We start from the raw sequence: 17,440 nt of genomic DNA on the forward strand, positions 1-17,440 counted from the left end.
TCTCAAAGTCATTAAGCAGCCCCGAGGTGAACTACCCAGTAGGAGAGAAGGAGTTATTAGCCATAAAACTGGCATTAGAGAATTGGCGACATCTACTTGAGGGCACTCAATTGCCAATCCTGATATATACTGATCACAAAAACCTTCAATACCTTCAGACTAATAGAACTCTTTCCCACCGGCAGGTTTGGTGGTCGTTATTCTTTCTGAGGTTTAATTTTTTAGTGACTTATACGCCCGCAGACAAAAATAAAAAAGCGCATGCACTTTCACGACTAGCCGAGAAAGATTCTACCGAGGTTCCCTCAGTTCCTATAATACCACTTGAACGTATTATCGGTGTCATTCGCTCCCTGAAGGAAGAGATTTTGCACAGCATAGGACTGGACTCACCTCCACCACAACTAACTACTGACACAGAAGGCTTCCTCTATTACAACAATAAATTATACATACCCCCTACTATGCGAACCAAGATCTTGGAATTGTCGCATGATGTACCTATGGCAGGACATATGGGTATGACTAAAACTTTAAATCTACTTACTAGGCAGTTTTGGTGGCCAGACATGAAGAGAACCGTAAAAAAGTTCGTTTCATCTTGTGATATCTGTGCAAGGTCTAAAATCGACAACACAAAACCATCGGGGTTACTTTGTAGTTTACCGATACCCCATGTTCCGTGGGAAGTGGTATCCTTAGACTTCATAGTGGAACTACCACCTTCCAATGGATTCAACACCATCTTGGTATCAGTGGACCATCTGACCAAGATGGCACATTTTACTCCTATCCGAAGACTACCTTCGTCCAAACAAACAGCGGAATTACTTGTGAAACATGTCTTTAAGTTACATGGTATTCCAAAAACACTGCTGTCTGACCGTGGTTCACAATTCATCTCAAAGTTTTGGCTAGCTCTATGTCAGATACTACGAATAGAGCGTAAACTTACTTCTCCATACCACCCTCAGACCAACGGACAGACAGAGAGAGTTAACCAGTGCATTGAACAGTATCTGCGTTGCTATACTTCGTATCTACAGGACGATTGGGCAGATCTCCTCCCGCTGGCGGAATTCCCCTATAACAACGCGACTCATAGCACTACTAAACAAAGTCCATTTTACCTAAATTACGGGTTTCATCCCACACTCCTTCCACCACGTATCTTGCCATCAAGTAATCCAGTGGCATCTGATTATCTTGCCCAGATAAAGGATTCTCTGGGATTACTCAACAATACCATATCACATGCTCATAGCCAACAAAAGAGGTACTACGACCTCCGTAGGAAACCCTCTCCCCAATATGCCATTGGGGATCTTGTTTGGCTTTCTACAAAAAATCTGAGACTAAAAATCCCTAGTAAAAAACTTGGACCTCTATTTCTGGGACCTTTCCCAATAGAGAAGCTTATTGGAAAAGCTGCAGTACAACTCACATTACCAGCAGACCTCAAGATACATCCTATCTTCCATGTGTCTCTACTGAAGCCCCATGTTCCTAACCAAGGAATAAGGCCTACTATCTCACCTCCACCTCCTGTACAAGTGGAAGGTGGAGAAGAATTTGAGATAAAAGAAATTTTGGATTCCCGTTTCAATAGAAGAAGACTCCAGTATCTTGTACGATGGAAGAACTATGGGCCCCAAGATGACACCTGGCTGGATACCTCCGATATACATGCCCCTAGACTGATTCGCAATTTCCACTCGAAATATCCAGAAAAAACAGTTCTAGAGGCCTTCCGGAGCCGGCCTTAAGGGGGGGGTACTGTAATGTTCTGGTACCTCTGGTACCCTTGTTCCATATTTCTCCTTTGCTAATTGCGTCCCATCTTGTGTAACAAGAGACGCATATACCTTTAAGACCGGATGACATCATTGCCGAGCGCCGCTATGAGCGGCTATTTCAATCGCCGGCTTTCTCTCACTCATCGCTCGTTCAAACCACATGTTCACCGCACCTTCTCCTGTGAAGTCGGAGCTGCTGACATTTCCTTTGCTGAACTGACGCCGGAACCTCGCCGCTGATCCGTATCTCGCTACGGGATCACCTCTCTATCTATGGACATTGTTACTACTAACCTATCTAAGTGATAAGTACCCCACAAGGGATTCCTTACTAACCAATCTCCTACTGTCATCTACTGCAATTACCAGGACTATCTATCTATCTATTCCATACCATCTGCATAGACTGTTAGCTCTTGGGACTACCTTCAACTATCCTTGCACTAGGTTACTCTGTCTAAGTATACTCCATCTGTGTCCTCTTACCATCTGCATTATACTAGACATCAGAACCTATCTGCTTTACCATCACCTGCAACTCTCCTAATATTACTCCTAGTAATCACCATACAACCTGTCTCTCATCTATACATTCTCATATGTTCTATCCCTCCACTAAAACATCTGATTGAGTATATGTATATTGCATAACAGGCTGTACACCGTGATGAAGTCCTGAGAGTTGGATAGGTTTATTCAACAGTATCTCTACAAGGCTACTGAGTGTGATAATTCTGCAGCTGAAAATCCATCCATTAACAAAAACGCATGAACGTTACAATATGTCAACTAAGTAGCATATATTTTGCATATGTGCATTCAAAGGAAAGAGATTCTACATGATTTACATGTCACTTGCACAACACCTAAACTGCACCAAACAGACTTTTCTGGTTGCAAATATTTTCTAAAATAGGCGTAAAACACAAGGCTGAATGAAAGAAACATTTCCATGAGGATTAGATGAGAAAAATAATAAAGATTGATTACCCAGACTCCAATTACTTTTCATGCTCACCTAATACTTCACTGTAGTACCCGTCCCAGTTTCCAGCAAACACAAAAATGAATAACAAGTCTTGAAAAATACAGAAGTTTGTGTTTTTCCATCTCTCTAGAAAAGACATCCTATCAGTTAGTTCTGCCATGGCCCCAGGCACATAGGAAAAGGGGGCTGGAAGATGTCCACATAGTCTCTCCATTGAGTTGCCCATGGAGAATCTTAAAGAATAGACAAATGGAAGTCCAAGAATTTCAGCAATAAGTTCCCCACATGGGATCAATGGGTCTGAGATCAGGACATCAAACTTCTCATCTTCTAGTTTCTTTAATAATGACTTGTTCTTAAGTACCCCGTCACACATATGTTTTGCCAACTTTTGTTGCTCGGTCACCATCTCTTTCATTTTTTGATAGAATTCCCAGTAGGTCATATTAGGTACATCAAAAATCCACAGATGTAAACTTTCCTCAAGAAACTTTTCATTCTCCTCCTTTGTGAAAGGCACATCAAAAACTTCATATTGTATTGGTGAGTCTTTACTGCTGTCTGTACCCATTATTAGAGCAGCTGAGTGAAGCAACACTGTAACTTCATGGTCTCTAATAACAAGTTCATTCAGGATTATTTTCAGATTCAAAAAATGACTAGCGTCTGTTGGCCACACCAAAACTCTTCCGGCAGAAACAGTGCTAAGGCTTGTGTGCAGGAGCAGAAAACAAATCCCAGTACAGAACATGTTGATGACTCGATGAGATCTGAGGTTTTGTGAGGTGGTACAAAAAGTCATAAGCTTTACGAAAAACTCTGAACACTAGAGGTAAAATGAAACAGTGCTGCTTATGTATTGTTAATAACAGCCATTTTCCAACAGACTTTATAGTAATAAAAAATGAACAGTGTTTCCTACTGTGGAAATTTTTTCCATATTTTGCAATGCAGGTTTTGTAATCGAACATGGATCACCGCCAATCTATTTCAACATTGCTTAAAAGACTTTACTGGAAATTAAAGCTCATCGTTGGGCAGCAACTCTTATTATTCCCCAAAAAAGAAAAAAAACATTTGAGTGTGGTTGTCACTGAATGGAAGTTAGAAGAGCCAGGTTACACAGCACAGACAGTTCTGCGTGCTCCTCTCCCCCATCTATACACTGCCGTAGCAGCAGAGCACTGCTGGACTCTAACTAATGCACACCTCCCAACTTTCTGAGATGGGAATGAGGGACACCTATTAGCAAAAGTATCTAAGCATAGGACACACCCCTGCCACGCCCCTTAAAGGAGAATTGTACAAAAAAAAAAGATTGGTTAAACCCACAAGTGTTTTTTTTTTAACCACTATTATTCCTTTATATTGGCATTTGGAATGCAGCAATTTAGAAACTGGATGAAAGGTTTAGCCCTGTAAAACACTTTTTGATAGATAAGTAATGCATTTTATATACAACTATATAGATCAGACCAAAATGAGGGACAAATGAGGAGGAAAGAGGGACAGGGGGGTTTTGTTCCAAATGAGGGTCAGTCCCTCGAAATTGGGAGTTATGCTAATGTACCCACTCCCTATTCTTTGGCAGCTGAGAGCTGTGGGACACAGAGCTCTAGGGGAAGCAGAAACAGCAGTGGACTGAGCTAGGTGGGGAGAGGAGAGACTCTACCTATGAGAGTGTAGCTCTCCTCCTAGCTCTAGCAGCCAGGGACATTAAAGTGACTGGTCACCCTGCTCCCAGGGATTTGGCAGGAAAAAATGGTCCCCTGAACAGGAAGTTAGCTTCCTATATGAGTGTCAGTGCTGACAATGGATTACAGACAGTCTCCGAGTTACATACATCCGACTTACATACCTACAATCGGAGGGAGACAACAGGAAGTGAGAGGAAATATACCCCTAGGAAGGGAAATGCAGTCCCGTAAGGGTTATAATGGGAAAAAGGTGTCTCCACTGAAGCTTTATCACTAATCCTTGTTTCCACAACAACTCAAAATCCTCAAAATCCAATAGTCACAGGGACAGAAGGTGAGGTGAAATTTTCTGAACAGGAGCACAGACAGCAAAACAAACATTACAGGGGTGTTAACCCATCCCTATGCTATTCAAAAAAAAAAATAAAAATAATTTTTTGGGCTGGAGTTACACTTCAAAAATGTATCTGTTCCAACTAACATACAAGTCCAACCTAAGAGCAAACCTACAGACCCTATCTTGTTTGTAACGTGGGGACTGCCTGTACAGCCTGTACAGGATACATGGTCAACCTGCACAAGAACGGCTTTGCTACAGATGGTGATGGTGAATGTGCCATTATATTTCTGTCTGCTGTTGGAGTGGGGATTTAAGGAAAATATTGTAATGGTATCAGAGAATTTTCAGCTTCTATGTTGTTTTGTAGCCATTTGGCTTGTTGTTCGACAATTTAACCACTTTACCACCGGAGGATTTTGCTGTCTTACGTCTGGGCCACTTTTTGCGATTCGGCACTGTGCGACTTTAACTGACAATTGCGCGGTCGTGCAACGCCGTACCCAAGCGAAATTTACGTCCTTTTTTTCCCACAAACAGAGCTTTCTTTTGATGGTATTTAATCACCTGTGTGATTTTTACTTTTTGCGCTATAAACAAAAAAATGCATACATTTTGAAAAAATAATATTTTTCACATTTTTTTATATGAAATTCCCCCCCCCAAAAAAACGTAAAAATCAAAATTTTTTTCAATTTTTGGCCAATTTGTTTTCTGCTACCTATGTTTGGTAAAAAAAATCGCAATAAGCATATTTTGATTGGTTTGCGCAAAAGTTATTGCGCTTACTAACTAAGGGAAAGATTTATGTCATTTTTGGTGGGTTTTTTTTAACGAGTAATGGCGGCGATCTGCGATTTTGTTTTGCGGGACTGCGACATTGCGGCGGACAGATCGGACCCTTGACTGACATTTTTGACACTTTTGGGGGTACCAGTGACATTACCACAGTAATCAGTGCTATAAATAAGCACTGTTACTGTAAAAATGACACTGGCAGGGAAGGGGTTAATTTTTATTGGTGCTCAAGGGGTTAATGTATGCCTGGTGCTTACTGACGTGTGTGGGGGGAGGGGACTATGTGACACAAGGACAGATCGCATGTTCAGCTATGCTGAACCTTGCAATCTGACCCTGCCTGTCACTTAGGAGATCCGCCCGCTTGTGTTTACACAAGCAGGCGGATCTCCACACTCGATTCCCCGACGATCGGGGAAGAGCAGCGCCGATCGCCGCCGCTCCTCCCCTGGCCCGACTCCCGCTGTGACTGAATACAGTGGAAGCGAGCGAGAGGGAAGTGTCTGGTGACGTAGGTCTACGTCGCCAGATGTTATCGAGCCACTTTGCCGCAGTAGAGCTCTAGTGAGCAGTGAGGAAGTGGTTAAAACAGATTTGTTAATATAATAATGGCAAGAACACATTGGTGCTGATTAAAGCTGGCCAAACATCGGTAGAATTTTGCTGAAAATGTTTTTTGGAACATTCATTCAATCTTATAACAGGAAATGGGTTCAAATCAATTATCATTTTTTAAATATAGAAATCATTTATTATATGATAACATCTATGCATAAATCAATTTATTCAGGAATTCTCTACCTATACATTCAGAGCTGCTTTCAGTGAAAAAATACAGACCAGCAGAAAAAAGGGACAAACTATCGCTGGTAGGAAAAACAGTGGTAGGACTCGTTACGTAGGCTGTAGTTTCACTTCCCATTTCAATGAGACAAGTATCTTCTGAAGCTCACTTCCGGTACACGAGAGGTGATGAGTATAGGTTAGGAATAAAAATGGAAATAAATGTACTGTAATGCGTGAAACAAAAGAAAGTTAAATTAAGATAGGTTAAATTGGTGCCCAAGGGGGTGATCCATGTACAAGTCAAACTCAGGCATGGCGAAAAGGGGACAAGAAAAAAAGGGGGGACCAGGGGCATATTCAAAACGGAACAAAAAGATGCCAGCCAGGGGGTTCAGCACGGACAACGTAAAGAGGTGCAGATATATCATAACGGGGGAGTCATCGTTTCAAAAACAAATGTAGATATGCACTAGGTTGGCAGCATGTATGTATAAGGGGAAGTTTCTTGCTGAAGCAAGAGGCCTCATCTTACTCAGGACTTCTAGACAGATCTCCTTCACGCAGGGTGGTTTCTATACACATCTTTCTGGTGTAGCCATGTCGACGTGAGGTCCGGGTCATCAAAGAAGTGCGCTCGAACATCGCACACTACCCGCAATCGGGCCGGGAGCAGCATGGCATACTTCAGGTGGTGTAGTCGGAGGCGTCGTTTAACCACTTGCCGACCGCTCACGTTGAGGGTACTGCGGCAAAGTGGCTCATTATCGTCCAGCGACGTAGACCTACGTCGCTGGACAACGCCCCCTCTCGGCGGCACGTGCGCGCCGCCGGAGGCTCGCTCCCGCTGTATTCAGACACAGCGGGAGTCGGGCCAGGGGAGGAGAGGCGGTGATCACTGCTGCTCTTCCTTGATCGTCTGGGATCGAGTGTGGAAATCCGCCCACTTGTGTAAACAAAGTGGGCGGGTCTCCTATGTGACAGACAGTCACAGATTACAGGATTCAGCATAGCTGAACCTGCGATCTGTGTCTGTGTCACACAATCCCCTCCCCCCACACACGTCAGTAAGGCATAGAAACACACAATAATATAAATGGCAATATTGCCATTTATATTATTGTGTGTTTCTATATTTATTACCTATTTATTGGTCTAGTGCAATTGCCCATATTTATTTGGTTTTTAACAACAACACATTTACCTACTGATCGATTTAAAATTTCTTGGCAGCGCCAACTTACCCTACTTCCCTATAACATTTGAATATAGCCTTTACACTATATTTTTGGTGTAGGCTGCAGCCAATTTTTTCAGTTTCATCCAGTTGCGCGGAATTTTTTACATATCTTAAAAATAAGGTGAAGCTGTGTTTACTCTAATCATGTGCAAGGAAAATATAACAGGGATATGTAGTCTTTAGAAATTTCAATTAAACAGCAGAGGAGATGTAAAAAGAGATGGCCAGCAGAACAGGCAGCACTCACAACATGAAAGTAGATTTTTCAAGTAAGCCTATATTGAATTGTCAAATCTAAATATTGTTTGTACTGTTATTACAATGAAATAATATGAAAATGTTTGCTATGCTCCAGAACTTCTTTAACATTTTGGCTCCGACCCTTCTCATTAAAGGCATAAGAATTTGAGGAAAATAAAATTATTTTTTGAATGAACCAAAAACTCTATGAAGTAATTTACTAAAGTACATTTTTTACTTTCAACACTCAATCATATGATTGGATGATAGGGTATAGGGCTTAGGGCACAGGTTACAGGGTGTCTTTGGGTGGGAAGCCAGGTCCCAGAAGGAGGGGGACATTCGTCTCTCCTTCTGCTGCTGTGGATGGTAGTCACAGGCGGTCAGCCTTGTGAACCAGGAGTGTGGAGCTGAGCCAGGAGGTCCAGTGGATGCTGACTGGTGGAGTTGGAGGCAGAGAAACCTTGGGAAAAACAGTGTCCGTGAGTACCGGGAAGCTTTCCGGGGGTCTGCCCAGGAAGGGGACCACTCCCGTAGAGAGTCAGTGGACAGGTGCCAGCACACACAGCAAGTGAGAAAGTGGGTGCCAAGTTAAAACTCTGAAGAGTAATTCAAACAGGAACATATTAACTATTTTCACTTCAGTGGCAGGGTGGAGCAGCGGCCTTGCCGCACACTACAGCTAGTTGTCCTCAAGATTGTGCATAGTTCGTAGTTGGAGTATCCCACTCATCCCTTCTCCCATCCGAGTTCTCAATAAAAACACAAAAAAACATCATACCCTGGATTGATTATTGACTGAGCCAAGGACTTTAAATGCTATTTATCTGCTATCAGTTGCTAAGGGTAACCCAGGGGAATCCAGAAATTGTAATTCTCAGCAGTGCTACATTTGGGGGCTTGTCCGGGATATCGCCCTGGGTTACCAGAATGGTTGCTAATGGCAACAGCTGAAGAAAACTGTGTTCTAATGCTCAAGAGAAGTGTGAGGCCTGCTCTACAGGAGATAGGGAGAGTGTTATGAAGAATCAAATGCACAGTGATGGTTGCCCATGGCAACGGAAGAATTTTTGTCAGAATTGCAAATTATCTGATCAAGTGATGTGCTGGAGAGCGGGAGAAATGCATCTTGCTGTACAAATGGACTTTATCTATTTAACAGTAGAAGGTGAAGGGGTGGACAAAGAAAATCGCAGCCCAGGCACATGGATCGGTGTGCCAGGGGCCTTGTATATGCCAGAGCTATACAGGAAAATGTTGACTGTGCATCCAATGACAGCGGAACATTATTCCAAAGCAGTGGCAAAGTGGATGCTGTAAAGAAAACTGTTGACCATGCATTTAAAGACAGTGGGACATTTTTCTAATACAGTATGGAGAGTCTTGCCTGTACAAGTGCTATGAATAGGAGTGTTGACCGTGCAATGCCTGACAGCGGGACAGTTCTACTACATAGCAAAGAGGGCCAGCTGGCTCAGAGTGATGGAGGCGCAGCTGGGGCCCTGGTACAGACAAGGATGGTGGATGCATGCAAGCTGATAGGCACAGTCCACTTTACAGTAACTTCAATGCAGGCTGAGCTGAGATGGAGTGGCATCAGAAGGGTTACTGTATCGCGCGGGAAAGCGTGCGCTGGAAAGTTCTGCCTAGCAGGAGGAGCCACTGCCAATCTGGAGTTGTGGGCGGAGACGCCGCTCATGCACAGCCAATCCGGGGAAGGAAGGAAAGTCTATAAATTATGTCCGTTCGGGTGGAGTTGAGAGGGAGACACGTGTGCGGAGGAGAAACATGGCGAGTACCGGAGTGAGCCAGAACGCAGAGGCTATCCCACGTGCTGGCGGAGAACCTGTGGAGCAGACCGGAGAGCCGAAAACATCAACCCTGTGGGATACGGATGGTGCCCGACGGGAGACTGGCGTTGTGCACTGGAGGAGGCGTGGAGCATTTGGGCCTGGTATGTCCTCAGTGTCTGAGTGTGACCATGCGAATGCAGGTGTGGGGCCAGTGCAGGCATTGCGGCAATCTGCTGCTGCGGGCAAAAGAGAGTGGAGGTCGGCCCAGAAAGTTGAATGTGTCTTGGGAGACCGGGGCCTTTCATGGGCCGGGGAAGAGGAGTGCTGAGGTTCCTGATGCAGCTGGAGTCTATGCAATCTGTCGGTGATCCAGAGTGCAAATGGAGAGAGGCCGAATGTCCAAACCGGGGAGCATTCGGGTAGTGCGGGCCGGGGAGTGGGCACTTGGTGCATTGAAAGCTGCAGTGGCAAAAATAAAGTCTGCTCCTATACAGACAGAGGGGAGAAGATGGCCAGCGGTGACCGAGGCTGCAAGTGTGAGCGTAAGCAGCGAGGAAGAGGCCGGGTTCATTGATGTAGGGTCTCCCAGCTTCCAGCATCGGTTTGGATCCTTGGAGGAAGGATTGGATGTTTGGAAGTCAGAAGAGGAGACTGAATGGGACTGGGGGTCTGATGAGGAGGCTAGGGATTCCATGGTGCGAGGACAGTGTGCCAGGATTCTGGGGTTCTGTAAGGCCTATGCTACTCAGGCCCCAGACCTATCTCCACCTAGAAACTATGCCCGGGCTCGGGATCAAAATGAGGCCTATGCCTCCCTCATCAAAAGAGAGGAGACCCTATATTCCCCATCTGGGAGAGGTAATCAGAAAACCCTCCCCAAATTTTCCAGGATGCAAAGGTGGATACAGCGGAAGGTGGCCTTAAAGTATGGGTATGACTATCCCTATGCTCCACAGGAGGTCATGCTGGAGATAGAGGCCAGAAGAGAATCATGGTGTGATGAGGTTATATGGGACTTTCTCTTTGTCCCCAAACCCTTTCGCAATCAGACTTTGTTGGATTTGCGGTGAAGGTGCAGAGGAATCTGCAGGCTATCTACATAGACCGGGTAGAGGTTCGCCACCCAGATGGATCTGGCCAGGCTTGGTCAATCAGAATTCAAGATGAGGAGGTGAAAACTGTACGAATCCCCCATCCGGATTTCTACTGTTAAGAAGGAACTGTTGAACCCAATTGAGGCTGGCTTGCCTAAGTTAATTGACCGAGATACCTGGGAAGTGGACTTGTTTCAGAGTGCCAACCCTCTAATTTTCCAGGAGAAGTAAAAGACTGCAATGTTTGTTCAAAAAGATCCCTTGGGCCATCGGGCCTGGATTACAGATTACAAATTATATAGAGTTCCAAGTGAACTACCTTGGGCCAACGGGCAGGCAACGGAGCTCTGTGAGTGACCGCCCGGAAGAAGTGGGCAACAACTTGAGAGTCTTTTGGTGGGGGGTGCCCTGGTGCCTGAAGAAATTACAAACTCCCACAGGACTGGTGTGTTGCTCAGGCTCTGGCTACGAAGTTCCAGTTGGAGAAAACTGGGTGCTGAGTGTTGCTGAAGAAGAGGACACTGCAGGCGCCAATTTCTGAACTGTTCATATTTAGTCAGTGGCAGGGTTCAGGATCGCCTTGGAGGAGCAATGCTGAGCGCCAGGTCAAGACTGATAAATGGAATAGGATCACTTAGTCAGGGATGTTGGATGAGAAGGCCGCCCCCGGCAGGGTCCGGGAGGGTTTTCTCATCACCACGAGTTAGATTTGTGGTTACACAAAGCATAACTCTACAGGAGTGTCTATTCTTTCTTTTCTCTTTTCCAGGTTGTTTAGAGTTAATAGCATCAATTAGTTAGGATGATATGTCCACTCACCAGTGCAGAATGCCTTAAATGCTCCTAACATATATTATATTGTACAGCAGAGATTTATATATTTTTTCATGTAATTTATTTCTTGAATATTCGTTCTTCCCCTTTTCCCCCCTCTCCAAGTTTGTGGGATACTCCATAGTTTTTTCCAGTTGGGATTTTTGTAGGGGCGGCTGCCCCAGAGTCAATGGGGACATGGCTCATTTTTGGTAGGGGGTGGATGTAACACCCACCTAGGTAGGTGCTAGGTAGGTAAGAGCCTAGTGACTCCATCTGCTTATCAGGGGAGCCTGATTGTTAGATTGCTTGTTGCATGTGTCCATGTGTGATATATCTGGTCTGAGCCATACAGGCTTTGTAACTATCTCAGTGGGTTGGCACAAACAGTGGTGCATCCTGGGATATGTTATAAAAGCCAAGGGCACATGTGACAGGGTGTATTTGGGCGGGAAGCCAGGTCCCAGAAGGAGGGTGACATTCGTCTCTCCTTCTGGCTGCTGTGGGTGGTGGTCACAGGTGGTCGGCCTTGTGAGCCAGGAGTGTGGAGCTGAGCCAGGAGGTCCAGTGGATGCTGACTGGTGGAGTTGGAGGCAGAGCAACCTTGGGAAAAACAGTGTCCATGAGTACCGGGAAGCTTGCAGGGTGTCTGCCCAGTAAGGGGACCACTCCAGTGGTGAGTTAGTGGACAGGTGCCAGCACACACAGCAAGAGAGAAAGGGAGTGCCAAGTTAAAACCCTGAAGAGTAATTTAAACAGGAACACATTCACCACTTGAGGACCGCCCGCCGCAGATATACTGTGGCAGGCAGCCGATCCTGGGCGAATCGACGTAGGTATACGACGCTCACTCTCAGAAAGCTAAGGGGCTAGCGCGCGCCACCGGCGGCACGCTCCCGCCCCCGATCGTCAACGGGGAAGCCAGTGCGAGTGTCAGGCAGCTCCGATTGCCACCTGACACCGGCGATCTCCCCCCGCTGACAGAGAAGGACGGATGGCTGATGTAAACACAACCGTCCGTCCTCCCTGAGATGATCACAGAGACCATGTGATCCTGCTATATAGAATCGCATGTCTCTATGGTCATCTCACAAGCCCAACCCCCCCACAGTTAGAATCACTCCCCTAGGCTTACATTTAACCCCTTGATCACCAACAATAGTAACCCCTTCCCTGCCAATGGCATTATTAAAGTAACAGTGCATATTTTTTAGCACAGATTAATGTAGTAATGTCACTGGTATCCCCAAAAGTGTCAAAACCTTTTGCGCAAACCAATTAAAATATGCTTATTGCGATTTTTTTTACCAAACATATGTAGCATATGGCCTAAAATGTTAAAAATTTTGATTTTTTACATTTTTTTTTTTTTTGGGAATGTTATATAGCAGAATGTGAAAAATATTGTTTTTTTCAAAATTGTCACTCTTTTTTTGTTTATAGCGCAAAAAATAAAAATCGCACATGTGATCAAATACCACCAAAAAGAAAGCTCTATTTGTGGGAAAAAAAGGACGTTGATTTTATTTTGGTAAAGCGTTTCCTGTACCGCGCAATTGTCTGTTAAATTCACGCAGTGCCGAATTGCAAAATAGGGCCTGGTCATTAAGCAGGAAAATCTTCTGGTCTTAAAGTGGTTAACTATGTTCACTTCAGTGGTAGGGTAAAGCAGCGGCCTTGCCGCACACTACAGCTAGTTGTCCTCAAGATTGTGCATAGTTCATAGTTGGAGTATCACACTCATCCCTTCTCCCATCCCAGTTCTCAATAAAAACACAAAAAAACAACATCCCCTGGATTGATTACTGACTTAACCAAGGACTTTAAATGCTACTTATCTGCTATCAGTTGCTAAGGGTAACCCAGGAGAATCCAGAAAGGGTCATTTTCAGCAGTCCTCTAGGGGACAGTGCTACAGTTGGACAAGCTGGTACTGTGGAGTACCACTAGATTGGAGCAAAGTATTGCAGGCTGTACAGGACAAAAATAGTCAAATCTGGAATAATCTGATACAGGGGTAAATGTCAGATAACAAATGATTAAATTCAAAACCAGTGGTAACGACCAAATTGATAGTGATCACCAATAACATTATGTAATAATTCCAATAAAGTGAATGTATACATAAAACAATGAGAAAAGAAAAAAAATGAAAAAATAATTTACAACAAAATATAGTCCCTGCGACTGTGAGTCGCTAAATTATGAAAGTACCACTAAAACAAATTCCGGAAGGTGGATATTGTCTTCTATGGCAGCTTAAAAAGCGACTTATAGTAAACAGAACTGCTTACCAAATATAGCTGGTCTTCCAAATTAATGGACAGACCTTGGCTCACTTTTAATAAGATGACAGGATCCACTCGCTAAACTTCTCATTAGTATGAGGGAAGGAGGCTCTCAAAGGGAGGTGTTCAAAGAACCATATAAATCAGATAAAAGAAAAAGCACATAGTGTAACACCGTAGATAAAATGGCAAAGGAAAGGAAATGTAAGAATAGCACTCACATGGTATCCTTATAATTAAAGGTGTCTCACTGGTGACCCCAATCAGGGAAAGGGAAGAACCGCAGATCCCAAGAAAGGGCAAACGACACACACAAAGCACTTGCAAGACAAGTGTACACCCGTGGAATTTCACCAAACAAAGGGCAACTAATTGAGCCACTTACCAGATGCGCGTGGTCACCCAATCAAGGGATAGACCTCACCCAGTATGTGTGGATACTCAAGGGATGCCTCAGGCATAATAGAGCGATAAATGGACAACCAAATCCCCAAAAAAAGGGAAACAAATGTGCAGACATAGCATAATACCGTTTAAAAAAGGAACACTATTTATTGGTTAAAAGTTAAACTCACATGCTGTGATGCAGTAATGGGCATATAAACATACAACCGATGCTGGAGAAGGATTGCAGCTTCCTCGTGAAAAAAATCATAGGCCGGCTTCGGGGGCATGGTCACGTCATGTCTGACTCCACCCAACGCATTTCGTCATAGGTTTGAGGTCGTCATAGGTTTGACGCCCCTGACGACGTCAAACCTATGATGAAACGCGTTGGGTGGAGTCAGACCTGACGTGACCACGCCCCGGAGCCGTCCTTTGATTTTTTTCATGAAGACGCTGCCATCCTTCTCCAGCATCGGTTGTATGTTTATATGCCCATTACTGCATCACAGCATGTGAGTTTAACTTTTAACCAATAAATAGTGTTCCTTTTTTAAACGGTATTACGCGATATCCGCACATTTGTTTCCCTTTTTTTGGGGGATTTGGTTGTCCATTCATCGCTCTATTATGCCTGAGGCATCCCTTGAGTATCCACACATACTGGGTGAGGTCTATCCCTTGATTGGGTGACCACGCGCATCTGGTAAGTGGCTCAATTAGTTGCCCTTTGTTTGGTGAAATTCCACGGGTGTACACTTGTCTTGCAAGTGCTTTGTGTGTGTTTGTGAGTGCTATTCTTACATTTCCTTTCCTTTGCCATTTTATCTACGGTGTTACACTATGTGCTTTTTTCTTTTATCTGATTTATATGGTTCTTTGGACACCTGCCTTTGAGAGCCTTCTTCCCTCATACTAATGAGAAGTTTAGCGAGTGGATCCTGTCATCTTATTAAAACTGAGCCAAGGTCTGTCCATTAATTTGGAAGACCAACTATATTTGGTTAGCAGTTCTGTTTACTATAAGTCGCTTTTTAAGCTGCCATAGAAGACAACATCCACCTTCCAGAATTTGTTTTAGTGGGACTTTCATAATTTAGCGATTCACAGTCGTAGGGACTATATTTTGTTGTAAATTTTTTTTTCTTTTTTTTTCTTTTCTCATTGTTTTATGTATACATTCACTTTATTGGAATTATTACATAATTTTATTGGTGATCACTATCAATTTGGTCGTTACCACCGGTTTTGAATTTAATCATTTGTTTTTTGATATTTTATTTATTAGGGGTTAGGCGCTACAAATTTTTGTACTACATTCTGGGATTTTCTATAGGTCCATGTGTGCGGATTCCCCACTCAAACAAAAGGTTATTTATTTATAGGTTTCACAGTCACCTATTTCACGGTTATATATATTTTTTAGCGCAGGAATCCATAAATCCGGTAAATGTCAGATGTCAAGACAGCTTATGGAGTGTTGGGAAACAGATGAGGTGAAGTTTTTCAAAGTTACAGTGGGTGATAACCACTCATCTGTATACTCTTCCTCAGCAGGCACTGCCCTACCAAGTACTGAGAGAGAGAGCGCTGACAGTACTGATAATTGTGACAAAGAGATCTGTAATACATGGCAGAATATTATTAAGAACGATAAAGAGAGTAATTTGTTATTCATCTCAAATGTTTTGTTTGCCACAGGTGACCTCGAAAGGCTTGGTAAAGAGACCAGTAGAACCCCAAATTTGGGTATGGGCTTTTAGGAAAAATATCTGGGAAAAGGTTTGGGCCAGGCTGACAGCTGGCACAGAGGTGTTCCAACAAACAGTACAGGCCAATGTGTTTTACCATCTGGTTCGATACAAAAGGGGGGAGGGGGAATATGTGACAGAGAGAGGCCATGCCACTGGGTAAGAAAAGGCAAAGACAACACAGGGTCTCACGTATGCTGAGTTAGGGGCTCCAGTATACCAGTTCTGACTGGAGAAAGTTGGTTTTTCATCTTTATCTAGGTTTTTTATTTCCTGGATTAAGGTCTGGAGCCTGGAGGTTTTTAAGAGCTTTGGGAGGGTAGCAGCCTCTACTCTAGCACAATCCCAAGTCTTGCTGGAGACCAACAGGCTGAGTGTGCAGGTGTGCACACCCGTTATAATCAAGGGCATCGCAGTAGGTCAGGACTCCCGTTAGGAGACAAGTGTGCTTTACTCAACTAGAGGGCTGAGAGAGTTGAGATGACATAGCGAGTCTAGAGGACTGAGAAAATTGAGATAATTGAGCAAGTCCAGAAGGCTGAAAGAACCCTACCTGAGGCCTGAATCTGAGACCTGAACAGCTGTACGCTAAGTGAGCCAGGAAGCTAAGCATTCTTTATTTTCGTATATGTGAAGTGATGTTAGAAATCCCTGTGTGGGAAATTCCAGATGTAAGGAATTTTGCTTTTATTTGTAAATAAAAGTGGGCCATCAAGTCTAAGTGCCGGTTCACACTGATGCGGCGATCGCATGTAATGTCGGAGCGCACTGCTCCTTCATTACATGCGATCGGCTGTGCGGTGCGAGTTTAGCCATACACTTTGTATGGCTAAATTCGCACTGCACCCGCAGCAAAGATGCACAGGACCCTTTTTTGCAGCCGCATCAGGATCGGATCGCACAACGGTTCACACTCGTGCGATCCGATCCTGTGCGAACTGCAAGATCGCACTGCGATATGCGATCAAACTGGGGGTGTCGTTAAGATTACATTGACACCCCCAGCGTATCGCATATGGCAGTGTGAACTGCCAGGGGTGCGTTTGCGATGCGGGAACAGGCTGCGAATTCGCAGCCTTCCCGCATCGCATAAGTGTGAACCGGGGCTAAAAATGCACTTCCTGGCTGGCCTGAACTCACACTATTGAGTTAACTACCACAATATCACAAAATAATTAAATATTCAGAGTCGACACCTAGCAGCCCTTTCACTTTGCCATGCAGCCAAATTGCTGCACGTTTTATTGCATCACACAGCTGCTTTTTTTTTTTTTATATGACTTTATATGAATTGTAAAAGGTGACACTTCATTCATGTCACTGCACAAGAGTGCAGTACGCTTCATTTGCTGTACGGTGACATACGGTACCATGCAGGAGAGTGCAATATTATCCAAACATGCTGTATAATATCGCACAGCTCTGGAACGCAGTGGAA

At 44.2% G+C, this 17,440-nt stretch overlaps 1 protein-coding gene across 2 annotated transcripts in view; it reads right to left on the bottom strand.

Moving 5' to 3' along the window:
* Positions 1–17,440, bottom strand: part of LOC309567267 (UDP-glucuronosyltransferase 2A2-like) — a 165,764-nt gene that overhangs the window by 119,410 nt on the left and 28,914 nt on the right. Inside the window, exon 1 of one of the 2 annotated variants that reach the window (XM_082272648.1) lies at positions 2,815–3,689. The exons of the other annotated variant lie outside the window; for it this stretch is intronic. Within the exon in view, the coding sequence (XP_082128774.1) occupies positions 2,815–3,586 (772 nt within the window). The 5' untranslated portion in view covers positions 3,587–3,689. Of the gene's footprint in view, positions 1–2,814; positions 3,690–17,440 lie in introns of those variants that run through there. 2 annotated transcript variants of the gene reach the window in all.

This window comes from Pelophylax lessonae, assembly GCF_965119305.1.
Source record: "Pelophylax lessonae genome assembly, chromosome: 1".
NCBI classification, from domain to species: Eukaryota; Metazoa; Chordata; class Amphibia; order Anura; family Ranidae; genus Pelophylax; species Pelophylax lessonae.